The 18,516-nt window shown below is 31.4% G+C and overlaps 1 protein-coding gene across 1 annotated transcript; it reads left to right on the top strand.

Annotated features, from left to right (window-relative positions):
- The first annotated feature begins 3,701 nt into the window (after positions 1-3,701).
- On the top strand, positions 3,702-9,872 carry LOC145325285 (chitinase-3-like protein 1). Its single transcript, XM_080168240.1, has 3 exons — positions 3,702-3,859; positions 5,125-5,263; positions 8,347-9,872. Exons 1-3 carry the CDS (start codon positions 3,855-3,857, stop codon positions 9,790-9,792), a joined length of 1,590 nt encoding a protein of 529 aa, XP_080024366.1. The 5' UTR covers positions 3,702-3,854; the 3' UTR covers positions 9,793-9,872.
- Positions 9,873-18,516: the final 8,644 nt, after the last annotated feature.

The raw sequence follows: 18,516 nt of genomic DNA, 5'->3' as shown, positions 1-18,516 counted from the left end.
TACAGTCGAATTTACATCTAGACAAACAATTTTGACAAAAATACATCCGCTGTATTTCTGCCAGTTGCAGGAACGGCAACGTCCCGAAAAATGTGATTTTGGAGGATTTTTCACGAAAACAATTTTGCCCCACTAAGCGATTAGTGGGGCAAATTTTTTTAAGAATCCACCTCTGGTCTTTTTATTGTAGCTAAATATTTCGCAAACTACTAATCTTATTTTCTTTTAGGTCCTGGATGAATTAATGCTATTTAATTTTTAAGTTTAAGTCTTAGGGTGGTGTATGGCTTTTTAATGTTCATCCGTATTGAAATACAGAGCCCCTAGATGCTATGAGCGCAGCTGCTAGTATAACTGTATTTTTAAAAAATAATTCAATAAATAAACAATGTTTTTGCCAAAACATTTGCAAATGGCGACTTTGTAAAGTGTCCTTGATATACTTACGAAGGTGATATGAGAGAATGATAAGTATTCTTGAAATTAAATCAATTCCATAGCTGTCTGTCTATCATGTGATTCTGAAATTTCTTGTTAACTTTCCCAGGGATAAATTAGAATCTACTCTACATTTTTTATCAGTGCCTTTCCATTGAAAAGATAGTTTGATAGATTTTCTAGCCTACTACATATATACATTTGTCTTTTGTAATTTTTGTGAAGTTCCCCTCTTCAATAAGCATCGACTGTAGTACATATCTTAATTCTTCCTGTGTTTTATCCCTTTTCAATATTATTTGATAATTCCTATCTCTATTTTGATAACAATATGGTTTGATATTAAAATTTGAAATTCCCATAACTTGATTAAAATATGATTTACACAATAAACTTTTGACTGATTAGTCAAATACGCCTTATTGTCAAAACATTAAACCTGAACATTATTCGTTAAACGTAACTAAATTCTTAGCTTATTGTTCTTTTCGGACTGGGAAATATTATTTATGTATTATTTTATATCCACCGGATATTAAACGGTTTCGTAGTGATACGGAAAATTATATTCTGCACATCCCAAAACCACGTCTACATACAATTATTATGTGTATATCTTTTTACTCAGACTATAATTCGAATGTAATATGTTAAATTTTGGCAAGTGGATGTAAGCAAAATCTGCCATATATTTATTTACTCATCCTTGTATAATCTAAATTATTCCGCAACAAATCCTAAATATAAAACATGAAACGGAGTTAATAGTTTAGAACAAAATTTGCAGAGGATTAGATAGATTTGCGCCTTCATGACTTGTCTCTAAGGGATAAAAGCTATGAGTATGAAGGTTTATTATTTAAAAATATATAAATAGAATAGGGACTTCTTATACACTTCCCTTCAGTTACATAAAAAACAAGTTTTACGCCAACCCTACATAGTTGTATCTAGAAATGAGACGATATATTGCTGATGCATTATGTACACAAAATGAAAAAAATATGCTGTTTCCTATCAAAATCTGTAAACAGTTTCAACCAATGGCATGTCTGGAATGTACCTCCACAGTTCTACTATAGACATTATAATTCTTTTGATAAAAATAAAATTGAATAAAATTTAAATTTAGCGAAAAACTGAAAAGATGTCATTAAAATGAAGACTTTCAATAAGTGTGCCAAAACTCTGAAGCAAATTGCTTTTGTGGATTTTATACCCAGTTATTGATAATTTTACTATTTTTTACCCAGTTGATTTTAAAAAGTTAGGTAATTTTATTATTGCATACCTGGTTTATTTAGATAAGTTTACTTGACAAGAACAGTTCCGTCACAAATCTTCATTATTCTATACCTATATGAGCGACTACTTTTCTGTTTTTTACCTTATGGATTTTTTTCGACAGGTTTTTTATAAAACTGCTTGCTTTATTGCATCAAGATCCATGACAGATCTATATAGGAAATAAACGTCTATAAATGAGCTCGAGTCTTCCAATAGTAGAATGTAAAATACTTATAGTGCTCCAATAATCCATAATAAACTCCCATTGACCAGAATGATAAGACTCATTATTTTACTCTATAAAGAAAAAATTCTTTTTTTTTCATGTTGCTATTTGAATTATACTAAAGTATTGAATTTCTATTCATAAAATAGAAAATTAAAATTTATAACATAGTAAATCAAAGAAAACTTAGTTTTGTAATAATTTGATACTAGTGACGCGTCTGTAATGTGGTCAGATATTAAACTAAAATTTAACATTTAACTAAACATTTTAACCCTTTCAGGACGATAATTTGCAACAAAAAAATACTAGGATCCTAAAATATTTTAAATAAATAGAGACGAAATTATAATTATGGTTTTAAATAGAAAGAATGAAATTTAAAAAAGACGTAAGGAAAGGGAAGTGAGAGAGAGGGACATTTAATCTCTAAAAAATGATGAAACAAGGATGACAACATACATAAGTAGCGAAGCACGAAAAATTGTGGATTGGAATACGTAGAAGTAGATTTAAAGTGTATTTATTAAAATCAAGAATAGATTTATTGGAGAAAATAAACACAAAACCTTGTATTATTTTGTATGATGAAGATGGTTAAAGTAAATTACCTACTAGATGCACATAATGATGGAAAAAATATTTTGAAACTGTTAATGCAAAAAAGTTTTAAAATTGGACCAAAAATACCAAAGATATGGGCAAATATGTCAAACATAGAAAAATAGCCAAAAACCTGCTAAAAGGCAGATTGGCCGCCATTGTTTCTTTTCTTAAAACGCCAGAAATTTAATTTTAATATCCTTAACTGACAATTTTTTTAAAATTGGACCATAAACACCAAAGATATGGGTAAAATTGTGAAAAATATAAAAATAGCCAAAAACCTGCAAAAAGGCAGTCTGACTGTCATTGTTGTTTTCTTCAAACGACAGGAAATTTAATTTTGATATCTTTAACTGAAAAAATTTCAAAAATCGGACTATAAGCATCAAAGATATGGGGAAAAATGTGAAAAATATAAAAATAGCCAAAAACCTGCGAAAAGGCAGTATGACTGTCATTGTTGTTTTCTTCAAATGGCGGGAAATTTAATTTTGATATCTTTAACTGAAAAAATTTTGAAAATCGGACCATAAACACCAAAGATATGGGGAAAATTTGGAAAATATAAAAAAATAGCCTAAAACCTGCTAAAAAGCAGTCCGACCGCCATTGATGTTATATAGTTAATTGTGCTCCTTATTGATGGGAATGTTGTCAAAAAATTTCAGCTCTCTATTATTTGTAGGAGCCACGAAAATCACATTTCCCCCAATTCATTAATTACGGACGGACAGACGGATGGACAGACGGACAGACGGACGGACGGACATTGTGAATTATAGAGTATCTTCGCTACTAAAACCAAAACTAAAGTCGTAGTAATTTTTATGTATAGTAACTTTTTTTGGTAGTTGGGTTGATATTAAGGGATTGGACAATGGAAGAAAAAGATTAATATTCAGGGATAGGACAATGAAACAAAAAGATTAATATTCAGATATAGGCCAATGGAAGAAAAAGATTAATATTCAATCTAGCCAATAGCAGGATAATTTTAGAATGCCGCCTCTAGTTTTAAGATGTATTTTGTAATGTTAATTAATATCAATTTTAAAACTGTATCATTTTGAAATCAGCCAAAAAACCAAGAAATGTACCTGAAGAATATCCTTGATTTGTAGAGTTGCCACGACAAAATAAATGTAGTAACGTCAATATTTTAATCCAAACAATAAAGAATAATATTTTGATGCTTAACGTCATACTGTTTGTTTTAACACATAGATAAGCATTTTAATTTTAATATTTTTCGTTCTAGTTCGTTTGGCTCTCAGTAAAGTAGTTAACTCATACAATAATGAGGTATTTCTTTTTAAAAGCGAAGCTTTTCTATAATTAGGGTCGGTCCGTCCGTACGTCCGTCCGTCCGTCCGAGATAGATAGCTTTTATTCGTTAATTTAGGCATGTTAGAATTGTCCTATCAATTTCAAACTTTGCATGATTCCTGTAATAGTTGGGTACGATTTAGAAAGCGTAGCAACTCTATAATCATTACAAGAATGTCCGTACGTGTTGATTTTTTTACTTTTTTTAACAACTATTTCTTTGTGATCTAATCATCCGATTGATCTGATTTTTCGTATGTTTATTCCTGGGACAACAAAGTATAATGTTTCAAGTGAAGCAACTCTATAATCAAGTCCTAAAAATGTAAGTATGTCCATAAACATTATCCTGTATCAAGCAGTTTTTCAACAAATTTACACTTACAATTTTGCTTCAACTGTTGTACATTCATATTCTGATTATTCAGTTTTGACACAAGTGTTTATGTCTGTTTGTCCTACAGTTTCAGTGCTTCGCTTTTATGGATGTTGTCATCCTTGTTTATTTATATTTATGAATCAATATTTTAATTTAATACATTTACATGATAGAAAAAAAGAAACGTAATAGAATGTTTTTTTAAGTACAGAATTATTTTTGAAAATATTTGCATGAAATATAAAAAGTTTTGAATCTTGTAACATTATTTCTGCCTCCATGGATAATTTCTTTTTTCACTTTTTTATTTCATTTTATCTTAGTTTTCATATTTCTGTAATGCAAAATGTTTTGCTTATTTAAAGTGAAGCTACTCTATAAACTTAATAAGCAAAAATATTCGAATCGGCTCTGTTGTCACTCAAAGGAAGTGTCTTAAATAATCTAACATTTATCCTATAATTATATTTATGTAAAACTAATAGGACATTTGTCTTTTTATATCTTTAAGATCTGGATCGATATTTCTCCTTAACAGTGAAGCCTGTGAAAAAAAATCCTTTCCCAAATTTTTTTTAACACTAAACTTTTTTTAATGGAGGCTTTACCAACTCCTTTTTCAAGTGTCCCTAGAGGCCACTAGGAACGTGGACGCTGGTATAATATGTAGTAAATGATGTCTGTAAAAATCAAGTTAACCACATTGATAAAGTTAAGTTTTCATTTTTAGGAAAGCTTCATATTATTACTGGTTATTCTTTAATATATTTTCTAAAATATCCTTAGGGGCTTGGGACGCAGCCGTTGGTATTTGTATTCAAAGTTTTTTTTCCCAAATAAATAAATGTATCTATCACTTTAGGATATTGTATGGTGTGTGCCTGCTATGGTTGGCCCATGTGGCCAGAGCAATAACTCCAGAGGATTGTCATGACTCCTTGTTCCACATGGATCCTGAAAACTGTCCGACATCATACTACAGATGCTACTCATCAGCTGATGTAAGCTTTTTAGTAGCGAAGCTACTCTATAATTCACAATGTCCGTCCGTCCGTCTGTCCGTCCGTCCGTCCGTAATTAATGAATTGGGGGAAACGTGATTTTCTCGGCTCCTATAAAAGATAGAGAGCTGAATTTTTTTGACAACATTCCCACTATTAAGGAGCACAATTAACTATAAAACATCAATGGCGGTCAGGCTGCTTTTTAGCAGGTTTTAGGCTATTTTTTTATTTTCCAAATTTTCCCCATATCTTTGGTGTTTATGGTCCGATTTTCAAAATTTTTTCAGTTAAAGATATCAAAATTAAATTTTCCGATATTTGAAGAAACAACAATGACAGTCAGACTGCCTTATTGCAGGTTTTTGGTTATTTTTATATTTTTCATATTTTTCCCCATATCTTTGGTGTTTATGGTCCAATTTTCGAAATTTTTTCAGTTAAAGATATCAAAATTAAATTTCCTGTCATTTGAAGAAAAAAAACAATGACAGTCAGACTGCATTTTTGCAGGTTTTTGGCTATTTTTATATTTTTCACATTTTTACCTATATCTTTGGTGTTTATGGTCCAATTTTCAAAAAATTTTCAGTTAAAGATATTAAAATTAAATTTCTGGCGTTTTAAGAAAAGAAACAATGGCGGCCAATCTACCTTTTAGCAGGTTTTTGGCTATTTTTATATGTTTGACATATTTCCCCATATCTTTGGTATTTTTGGTCCAATTGTTATGTGTGCATCTAGTATGTAATTTACTTTAACCGTCTTCATCATACAAAATAAAACAAGGTTTCGTGTTATTTTTTCCAATAAATCTATTCTTGATTTTAATAAATACACTTTAAATCTACTTCTACGTATTCCCATCCACAATTTTTTGTGCTTCGCTACTTATGGATGATGTCATCCTTGTTAAAAATTAAAGAAACTTTGCCTTAGTCACCTGTAAATGTATCTTTCATTCCCGCCCTGCTTTTTAGTAGCGAAGCTACTCTATAATTCACAATGTCCGTCCGTCTGTCCGTCTGTCCGTCCGTCCGTCTGTCCGTCCGTAATTAATGAATTGGGGGAAACGTGATTTTCTCAGCTCCTATAAAAGATAGAGAGCTGAAATTTTTTGACAACATTCCCATCATTAAGGAGCACAATTAACTATAAAACATCAATGGCGGTCGGACTGCTTTTTAGCAGGTTTTAGGCTATTTTTTATATTTTCCAAATTTTCCCCATATCTTTGGTGTTTATGGTACGATTTTCAAAATTTTTTCAGTTAAAGATATCAAAATTAAATTTCCCGTCATTTGAAGAAACAACAATGACGGTCAGACTGCCTTTTTGCAGGTTTTTGGCTATTTTTATATTTTTTACATTTTTCCCCATATCTTTGGTGTTTATGGTCCGATTTTCGAAATTTTTTAAGTTATAGATATCAAAATTAAATTTCCTGTCGTTTGAAGAAAACAACAATGACAGTCAGACTGCCTTTTTGCAGGTTTTTGGCTATTTTTATATTTTTCACACTTTTCTCCATATCTTTGGTGTTTATGGTCCGATTTTCAAAATTTTTTCAGTTAAAGATATCAAAATTAAATTTCCTGTGGTTTGAAGAAAACAACAATGACAGTCAGACTGCCTTTTTGCAGGTTTTTGGCTACTTTTATATTTTTCACATTTTTACACATATCTTTGGTGTTTATGGTCAAATTTTCAAAAAATTTTCAGTTAAAGATATTAAAATTAAATTTCTGGCGTTTTAAGAAAAGAAACAATGGCGGACAAACTGCCTTTTAGCAGGTTTTGGGCTATTTTTATATTTTTTACATATTTCCCCATATCTTTGGTATTTTTGGTCTTATTTTAAAACTTTTTGCATTAACAGTTTTAAAATATTTTTTCCCATTGTTATGTGCATCTAGTATTTAATTTACTTTAACCGTCTTCATCATACAAAATAAAACAAGGTTTTGTGTTTATTTTCTCCAATAAATCTATTCTTGATTTAAATAAATACACTTTAAATCTACTTCTACGTATTACCATCCACAATTTTTTGTGCTTTGCTACTTATGGATGTTGTCATCCTTGTTTCCTATTTTCTTTCTGGTCCTTAAATTTGTATTTAAAAAAACGTGTTCTTTAAAGCTTAGCTTATTTCACTCTGTGTAAATCTTAAATTTCTTATTTCTATAATAGGTTTAACTTAATGTACCTTGATGTTTAAGGGTCGATATCTAGCAAGTACATAGGTCCCGGGATGGTTTTAGGCGATTTAATATAAATTTTAGTCTTGGGATGTTTTTAGACTATTTTATGTCATTCCTCTCTCTAGATGCTAAACGCACAACCGCTAGTGATTCTATATTGCAATGGCTTTTAATATCATATTCTGGTGTTATGACAGTGTTAGGTATTTTTTGACATAACCTTTTGTTGCTTCTTGATACCACTTCGATAAAACTTTCTTTTGTAAAATGTTGACTTTCATAAAATTTGTAGAGAAAAGTAAAATAAAATTTTAATAGAAAATAGTCTTAAATTAAAACCCTTTAACATTTAAAATATCAAAATTTAGATAAATACAAAAAAATCCGGTCATATAATCTAAGGAGATAAGGATATAAACCAGGGATCGGAAGCCGCGCGTAAGCCGAGTGTAAGCCTCAGTGAAATCGTCATTTTATCACTATAAAATTTAGCTGGATGTATAAAACTGTCTCTTTAGTAGACAATCCTTCTTTCAAAAATTTCTTTTTCTGCTCACAAGCAGGTTTAAAACTGAGGCTTATGCGCGGCTGAGGCGCGGCTTCCGAACCCTGATATAAACAGATTAAATTATGAGAAATGTACTAAATTGTTCAAACAAAATTGCATAAACAAAACAAACAATTTTATGTAATAATAAAAACACTGAAATAAATGATGTAAACAATATTTTAAAAACATTTAAATGGAATTAAATTAAACCCTATCTTCTCTAATATTAAATGGTACATTTCTTTGCTTATTTGGGTGTATCCTACAACCTTCCAATTCGATCATTATATCCTGCCAAAATATACATTTGCTAATTTTCCTTTATCTAGGGATCCTGGAACATTGAGAAACACGATTGTCCAGCTGGAACTGGGTTTAATCCAGCTATTAACCAATGTGACTGGATAGACAACCTTCCAGACAATATTTGTGACGGCTTCACAGATGGACCAACCAAGCCTCCCACCTCTGCAGCTCCAACTACACCTCGTCCAACCCATCCACCAGGTGAGTACAAGAGACTGGCTTGCTACTTTGGAGCCTGGTCTTTCTACAGAAAGGATGAGGGCAGCTTTGATATTGATGACATTGATCCTTTCTTGTGTACTCATGTCTTCTATGCCTTTGCTAACATGGATAATCATACCTGGAAGGCTGTTGCCTATGATCCCTGGTATGATCTTGCTCCCTGGGATGAAGGTTGTGATGGAGATCATTGTCATTATGACAGCTTTAGAAGATTTAACAAGCTTAAGGAAGTGAATCCAGAACTAAAAACATTCCTGTCAATCGGAGGCTGGAACACTGGCTCAGGCCAATGGTCTCAGATGGCTATTGATCCTGCCAAGCGAAAGACTTTTATTGAGAGTTCTGTTAAACTAGCAGAAACTTTTGGCTTCAGTGGAGTTGACTTTGATTGGGAATACCCAGGATCCAGAGAAGGAGCTGATGTTGAACATGACAAGGAAGATTTTTCTATTTTTGTTGAAGAATTTGGAGCTGCACTCCATGCTAAGAATATGCTTTTATCTGCTGCCACAGCTGCAGATCCTGTGAAAGCTGAAATTGCCTATGACATTGCTAGAATTACAAAAGTTTTCGACTTTATTAATATCATGTCCTATGATTATCATGGAGGTTGGGATAACTTTACTGGTTTGAATGCTCCAATGTATCACAGACAGGAAGAGATGGATGCCATGCACCCTGGACATTTATTCAATCTTAATGACACAGTCAACTATTATCTTTCCCAAGGAGCACCAAAAGAGAAATTAAATATTGGTATTGCCACATACGGTAGAGGATTTACCCTTCCAAGTGCCAATTCTGAATCTGGCGTATACTGTCCAGCTACTGGTCCTATGCCAGGTGGCCCTTACACTGGTGAACCTGGAATGTGGTCCTACATTGAGTTATTGCACGCATTCAATGATGATACCATGCTGCCCCAACTACCTGATGCTACTCCTAAAGCTTGGAAAACAACAGTTGATGGTTGTTACCTTGCTCCCTATGCAGTCAATGGTCCCTACTGGGTTGGTTATGATGATGAAGTGTCAGTCTCACTCAAGGCTCAATTTATCAACCTGAGAGAATTGGGCGGAGCTATGATATTTGCCCTAGATTATGATGATTTCAAGGGAGCATTTGGACCTAGAAATCCTCTAGGGTGGAAAATCAGGGAAACTCTGGACTCTGGCAAGGTTCTGGATCCTGAATTTATCATTGGAGAAAATTCTGGTTGCGAATCAGCCCCTGTTTGTAATTTGTAGTTGAATAATGCCATTTTTATATAACAAAATATTATAAAGACTATTGTTGTATCTTTTTATTAGTATATTTATTAAAATTATTTGAGTTTTCATTTGTAAAACAAATCTTTTCTACAAATCGCACACTTTCAATTTCTGAATGCCCAGCGTCAAACGTCAAGAAATAAAAAAAAATATTCTACAAATTTGAAACTATAAAAATATATAAGCAGTGCTTACAGTGCCTAATAAAAAATGACGCCATACAATACAAATGACCAATGATAGGCCAGTATACATCGTAATTGACCTATGATAAATGTATACTGGCCTACCATTGGAAATTTGTATTGTATGAAATCACTATAAGCTGCTTTCTTAAATTTTATACGTGATGTTTTATTTATAAAATAAAAAAGTTGGATGTGTGTCAATTACAATCTTCAGAATTATCAGAAAGAATAAATTTTATTTTGTACCTATTTTTTTAGAGATATTAATTTAGGGATGCTTAATAATGCTTGTTTCCTTTGAATGGCAGCGGCGTCTTTAGCTTCACGCCTTCTGCAGTTTCTCCTTCGTTAAGACATATTGACTAATTTGGAAGCTGCAAAACACCACAAGCCTCAGCAGCTGAAATGGGTCTTAAAATCTGCAGCTCAAATCCACAACAGTTGATTGTGGCTGCCGAGCCCCTTTTCTATTCTCAAGAATGTTGGGTCAGTGTTATTTTAAGCTCTTTATGGAATGGTTGAAAACTGACAGATTTTGTTGTTGAAAATGTTTTGATAACCTTAACAAAAATGTTTAAATAAGTGGCAATGTATTCGAAGTGTCTTCAAAGTAGTTTTTTCCTCTCACTTAATTTTAGTATTTTATCTTTGAAACAAAGAGGATTTAATTTTTTGGGGGAAAACTATTTTCTAAGGGGTATCGTTGTAAGGGGTAGCAGAGGGTTTGCTTCCAGCTATTTATCTAAAAATAATTTGATTTACAGAATAGACATGTTGTTAGCAAGCTCTATCAAAATCTCAAAAAAAACAAGAATGATATAAAACTTTTCCCTAATTTAAGTGGACGGGTTGATGTACGGACAGATAATAATTATGCAGTTACAGCACTACAAAAGAATTTTGGTAATTTTTTGTATTCAAGGGCATGAGAGCTCTGTTTTATTTCTAATTATAATGAATAATATTTTAATTGCTGGGAGTTATTACATCATTAAGAAACAAACAAAATATTTATGACATTTAAATAAAGTTGCCATAATATGCACTGGGCAATAAATTGATAAATACTAAATTTTGTTTAATGTAGTTATGATATTAATTTTTCCATTATTTTTTTATTTCAAAATTCAGAATTTTGTTCTAAAAATATGATTGAAATGAATTAAGTTGCTGCATGTCATAGATCATGTTGTATCGTAACAAGAATCTTTATACTAAGATAAGAAAGTTATAATAGTTATTTCTCGTATTGTAAACGGCTTTCCGCGGATATTGAATGTACAATTATTAGATTAAAACCAGTTTTTTTAGCCCCGAGGTGCCGAAGGCACGGGCTAAAAAAATGGTTTTAATCTTATGATTGTACATTTCTATATTCGTAGAAAACTGGATATAATACGATACTAGACATAGTTTTTTCGTATTGATGAGAACCGGTTCCTGTCCACCGGATTCGAATGAATACGAGAAAATGCTTTAATTTTCAATTAGGAATATTAATTAAGGCAAAAGGAACAGACGAAATGTATGATTGCCCGCAATGAGAACAAACATATAGGTATATAGTTCGCACGTATGGTGTGAAAGAAATGAAATATTTGAATCAATCAATACCAACATATTACAATATGTAAATAAATTATAACAAAAACAATTAGATTACATGTGATGGCTTCAAATCAAATCAATTCAAATCTACTTGGCATGGTAATACAATATAACAAGAACAATTACTTTCATAAGTGGTAGCGTAGCTACCAGTATTGATAAAAATGATATATTTTATTAACACCAGAGGATATGCCTCAAGCGGATTCTAGGTCTTCCTATCTTTGGAGGGTGGAGGTACCCACATCCCATGTATTTAATCATAAAGCTTCCCTGAAGGAAGATTCCATGTAAAGGAGAACCATAGCGGTTAGGTGGTTCCTTTGCTACAGACAGACTGACATCCTATTAATATTTAAAGACAGCTGCAGGTGTATTTTCGTCCTGTGGACTAGAACTAGACACCCATTCTTTTGGTGAGTGCTGTGCTGTATGTGCAACAATTATAAAGTAGCTGCGCTAGTAAAAAGTTGCAAAAACAGATCAATGTTTATTTGGCACATAATTGAATTCAGAACCACCTTGACAAAAAATGGAAATGTGAATAAAAAGCCGGGGAAATATAACTAAAAAGCCACGTCTGCCATGCCTTACATATATTTCTAGCATTATAGATTTTAACCAGTTTGGCGTTTTATTTGTTCATCATTGTACTAAACTTTCTAAGATTGCATGTTGAATTAAAGATACCCTTAAATAATATTTAAAAATAGCGTAGCAATAACAAAGTACTTATTTTACAAGGGGTAATTTTGGTAATACATTTTATTCAAATATGACATTTTGGTTAAAGTCACTAAAAGATTGATATAGTAATCAATAAAAATATAAACTCTAGATTGAGATACTAATAAAGTGCAAAAACCACATTATAAAATAATGCCTTTTCTCCTTATATTACTAGGGTGCAGTGGAATGAGCTTATTTTGTGCTTGTGTGATTTCCCTCATATCGCATATGGACCACAAAAAAAAAATTGAGAAAAATAAACCAGATTTTTGATATTTTATATATGATATTATTATATATAATTATAATAATAATATATAATACTGTTAGAAATCTGTATAATGATTGCTGTATTATTCCGTGAATATGATACTTTTTATGCAGACTTTTATACACTAAAAGCTGACTTTTCACAACGAATTTTTCTCTATATATGGGTGAAGGCATTTCTTTAATAGTTTGTCTTACAAACCCGTGTAAAATGTCTACAGACCAAAAAGTAGCGCAGCAATAACAAGTAAAAACATTTTTATTGAAAAAGGTAAAGTAACTTTGGGACAGAGAAGTTAATAAAATGAATTTGTAAACAGTTAAGAAAGGCAAAATTAAAAACATGCTATGTATGTACATGAATGAAAATTTGCTAGAATATCTGAATATTTTCTTTGTTTTATAAAGAAAGAATTTATTTTATATAAAGTGATACTTTTTGTTTGAATATTTGAAAAGGTTTTATAAAATGAATAACAATATAACAATAACTAAGATTTAAGAGCCATAAAACGTCAGCAGAAAACAAAAAATAAAATGATTAAAGTAAACTATACAAGTTTGAAGAGACCGTCCAAAATTTTATTTTAATGAAACTTATGTATTTTTTTGGAGGGGGAGGTGGGTGTCCAGTCCAACCCCAGCTGGCCTATAACATACCAGACAAAGATAGTTGAAGAGTTGCATTTATTTTACAAATATTTCCCCTAACAATTTGAATACAAATTTAGAAAAAAATTCTTCACTAATTGTAAAATTATACCTAACTGTCTTCCTTTATAATTACACTAGCGGCTTCGCCCCTAGCCTCATGGGGTTTGCCCCATGAGGTAATTTTTAAAAAATTTAAAAAAAATATTTAAAAATTCTGGTGCTTCGCCCATAATTTATGTGAAGTAGTTTCCCCAGATTTTTTTTAGGAGGGGGGGAATTTTACCCTGAAAAGTAGAATCCAATCGGTTCAGTGGTTACCAAGATCTTAAGGGACAGACGGACTGATAGACGGACGGATAGACATCAAGCTACTTTTAATTATAGATGAGCTTATTGTTGCTCCGCTGAATATGGGAAAATTTTCCTTGGTGCGAAATCTTAAGAAATTATGTACTGTAATAAAATATAAAAAGTGATGAGGATTTGGTAAAAGTGATTTACTGAAAGCTTGTAATAGTTATTTCTCGCATCGTATTATAAACGGCTTTCCGCGGATATAGAATGTACAATTATGAGGTTAAAACTAGTTTTTTTAGCCCCGAGGTGTCGAAGACACCGGCTAAAAAAACTGGTTTTAATCTTATGATTGTACATTTTTATATTCGTAGAAAGCTGGATATAATACGATGCTAGACATAGTTTTTTCGTATGGATGAGAACCGGTTCCTATCCACCGGATTCGAATGAATACGAGAAAATATTTTAAAAACATATGATTATAAGGAAAAAAAAACAAGGAGGCAACATAAGTAAGGCTCGAAATACAAAATAGGAAATATATTTTTAAGAACGTTGAAATAAACGGATGGAAAAAAAATAGTTACGAATTATTATAAGAAAATTTAACGGTCTCTCTTAAAGAGCCAGTTGAGCACTAGAACTAACTAGATGACATATTTTTAAAATTAACTAAAATTAAAGGGGGGAGGGGGGGGTATTTTTTCTTTTGTTTGTTGATTACTTTTATGATATGTTATATTGGGTACTGGGTAGCCAAACAGGTTAGGACTCCGTATATATAGGACTAACGGGCCACAGTGTAAAAGCATCGAAAACTCAGAAGCGGACGATCAATAAACAGAAATTTTCTTTTTGGGCTTAGGACAAAATATAACTAAAAATCATAAGTAAAGGTGATCACAAAAATTGCAGACGTCTTTCGTAAGTTTTAGTTAGGACAAGGATTGTACCATCCATAAAAGCAAAACAAAATAAACAATAACAATTATAAAATAACAATGAAATTTATTACAAAATTAATATAAAAAAATGAATAAGTTTTTTATAATAAAAGATAAAAATCATAGTGTATGTTCGCTACAACAAAATGAGCAATTATCTTTGCAATCTTACTTCAGTTTATAAAGCAGTATACTTCAAGGATACTAGGTATAAGTCAACTTTTAAATAATGTAGGATCACAAAAAAAACAACAGGCTATCAAGTAGCTTTTTAGTAAATTGGACAGATAGATTCATTAAATATTGAAATATTTTTGATAACCTGTAATAATTAAGAACGGAGAACTATGAAAATTAATAATGTTTTGGGAGAGGTATTGTCAATAAAACATACAATAACAATTATGACATGTAGCTTAAGATTTAAATATTTTTGTTTACATATTGCATATTGCTCACTATTGCTTCATTATCTTTAGAGGTATTGTTCTTGATTTATTAGAATTATTTATCCCTTGAAGCCCTGAGTTTATTCGCCTCTAACTAAAACGCCCCTTTACTACATGTATACTTTTTTATGTGTATACAGTTCCGCAAATTAATCACATTATAAAACCACAAAAACTGCATAATTATTACAACATTACAAACTGTTCCTTTGCTCCACTGTCATCATTATACAGTAAACCAACTTTTATTTATTTGCCAATTATGCAAATATGAAACATTATGTACATGTTATAATATGCGGAAGTGAATGTACATCCAAATTCTTATGTGCAATTTTCTTTTTTATATGTTCATTTTATATGAAAATTGAGGAGAAATTTTGTGTTAATTTCTTAATTATTCTACAAATTATCTGATTTACGTGGATAAGAATAAACTTTCTTGAAATGATTCAGAAATTTGCCAGAAAAACGTACACTATTCTTCAGTAAAGGTAAAAAATTGTGTTACTTTTAGTGAAAGTAACTTTTTGAAGCATGATGGTTAGGTCTTAAAATTTTAGTTTAAAGCATATGGGCAACTGAAAGGGGCGTAAATTATAGTTCTTTTTTTTATCAATCACAGGCTAACTCTCAAACTTGATATGAATCATGAAGATCAAATGAATGAAAAAATCAGGTATCTTTTACAGGTTTCCTGTAAGCAATTTCAAATGAATAAAATATTTTACTTGAAACATAAGTGGGGCTTAAGTGAATAATATTTTTAGTTACAAGTTTTGAGCGGATACTCTATGACTTAATTATAAAATAGAATATTGATTTGTTAAATCTGCTTATGTCAATGTAAAGTTCCCAATAAAAAATCATTTTAACTGGCAAATAGCATCACTAAATCACACAAAGTGCCAGATATGCAAATATAACCTCCCCCCCCCCCCAAACTTATTTTAGAAATGAATTAAAAATAAATTTTGTATACCTAAACCTGCAGCGGTTGGGAGGTTGATGTGTTATCAATGTGCACCAGGGCACCTTGTGTGAAAGCGCCTGATTTTGATAATTAAATAAAATATTGTCCCTACTCCCTGAAATGTATCTGTGTCTATGTGCCCTAGGGTATTGAAGCAGAGGGCTGTTAGTTTGTTTCCATGCCTAGGCCTTAAGGTGGGGTACTTTAGACGATGGAACTATAAAATGATCACTTTTGAGAGGGGTCGTCATTTCTGATTTGTTTCGTATAACCAGGTATAATTATTTTTGTATTATCTAAGGTTGTTTCAAGAAAGTAGTATATTCTTTTTTTATAAGTGTGAATAATCGCTTATTAAAAAATAGGGCTCAGATAAGTGGAAATTTAGATAGAATCTCCCCCAACTGTCTCACTGTTACCAATGCACTTCTCTTGATTCTTAAAAGTGTACTAAAGTTACATCCTCTAACCGTCTTCTTTAAAACTGCCACTTATACATGTTAAACAGTTCTATAAAGTAAGCCAGTCACACAGCTCTATGATTGTTACAAGTGTACTATAGTTCCCCTCCTATAGTATTACCCTCTACAGATGGCCTGAAGGCGACAAAATTGCAGGCTAACAATTTGCACAATGGGTAAATTAGCAACTTTTTACTTAGATAATGCAGGAGCAGCAACAAATATTCAGTAAATCTGTAATCCTTGGCGGTAGCGTTAAGTGTAACATGCGGTTAAGAGTCTCTTCAGCAAGACTTTGAAAAGAAGAACTCACTTCGATTTGTAAGGTGCTTGATATTAAAAGTAAATGTATAGGAGGGAAGGTGGTATATGCACAAATGCATTACAAGATAAATGTATTTTAGGGTGGGTTTTCGGTGGGCTATGGACTAGTGTATATCAAAATAGACTAAAATCTACACTTCTATAATATAGTTTTGAAATTATCAAAAATGGGAAAGTGGCATACCTAAATAGACGGGGTAAAATTTAAAAACAATAAGATATAATTTATAAAAAAAAAGCTGCGCTTGAAAAGAAGATTTGGATCATGGAAAGAAAACTAAGTAGTGGGTTTTGTCTTATTTTCACAGTAGCTTTTCTCCTAACCCTATGAATTTCTCCTAACCCTATGGGGCAGTCATTAATATTTACCTAACCTTTCAAAAGCTACTGTGAAACTACGACGAAACCCGCTACTTCGTTTTCTTTCCATGATCCGAGGATTCCTATGAGACGCTCAAACAACTGTGATATGTGTAAGTTTAGGACAGAGGAAGGTGTGTCTTATTTTCTAAATGAGTATAATAAAAATCTATAAACAATTTTATATTAGAATTTCAACAACCACCTGAAATAAATATTGGATTAATATGTATGAATATATCATTTTTAATGTGAAGGAATCATTACAAGATCAAATTGCTTCTCTCTATTTCTAAAATAGTTAACTTAAAAGTTTTAATACTACTCAAGTTTTTCCTTACTCAAAATAATTACACATTAAATTTTTTTCTTTAGAAAAAAAGTGTAATTTTATTTTTTTGTTCCTAGAAATGGTTAAATATCAACTTTTACACTCGTAATTTTAACAACTTCCCTGTAAAAAAACAAGGATGACAACAGCCATAAAAGCGAAGCTCTGAAACGGTAGGACAAACGGACATTATCACTTGTATAGTGTCAGAACTGAATAATCAGAATATAAATGTATAAGAGTCGAAGCAAAATTGTAAGTAAATTTGTTTTAAGCTTGTAAGTACATTTTTAGAACTTGATAATATTGTGCTTTGTTGCCCCAGGAATCAATATACCAAAAATCAGATCAATCGGATAATTAGATCACATTAAAATTTAATGTTAAAAAAGTAGAAAAATCAACACGTTTAAAATGGACGTACAGACATTATGGTAATGATTATAGAGTTACTACGCTTTCTAAATCGTACCTGACTAATACAGGAATCACCATGCAAAGTTTTAAATCGCGGGACAATTATAACATGCCTAAATTAACGAAAAAGCTATTCGTCTTGGACGGACTGACTTACGGACCGACCCTAATTACAGAAAAGCTTCGCTTTTAAAAACAGGGTTTGAAATATTTTTTAGGGAATTAATGTAAAATTAAGCAACAATGAATGATTTAAAATTAATGACAAAGCATTTAAAATAGATTTAAACTTTTAAAAAAAAATAATTTAACTTTATATGGCAAATCTATTGTCATATTCTTAGTCTACACTCAAACAACAAATCAACAAACCAAAATAACCTTAAACTTTTTGATATTTGAAGCACACAGGGTTTGGTATTGAAGAGTATGCTGGTTATCAAGCATAGAAATTGTTTATATATGCAATATGGGTATTTGCGAACCATCTAAAAGGTGTAATAGCCACTTTTTAAAAATCTAACATCATATATTTTGGTATCATTGAAACAAAACGAAGTAGCGGGTTTAGTCATATTTTCGCATTAGTTTTTTATTATTACATGTTAGGTTAGGTACATGTTTATGATTGCCCCGCAGGGTTAGAGATCCCTGCAGGGGCTAGAATATGAGAAACGCTACTGTAAAAATACGAC

This window comes from Acartia tonsa, chromosome 7 (assembly GCF_053477335.1).
Source record: "Acartia tonsa isolate MP-2025a chromosome 7, ASM5347733v1, whole genome shotgun sequence".
NCBI lineage: Eukaryota > Metazoa > Arthropoda > Copepoda > Calanoida > Acartiidae > Acartia > Acartia tonsa.
Note: the sequence above shows the minus strand (reverse complement) of the source record. Positions and strands in the feature narration are given on the sequence as shown.

What these genes read in the sequence shown, in the direction of transcription:
- LOC145325285 (XM_080168240.1), top strand. An exon ending in GATGCTACTCATCAGCTGAT is followed by an intron (nt 5,264 to 8,346) that starts GTAAGCTTTTTA and finishes TCCTTTATCTAG; the next exon opens with GGATCCTGGAACATTGAGAA.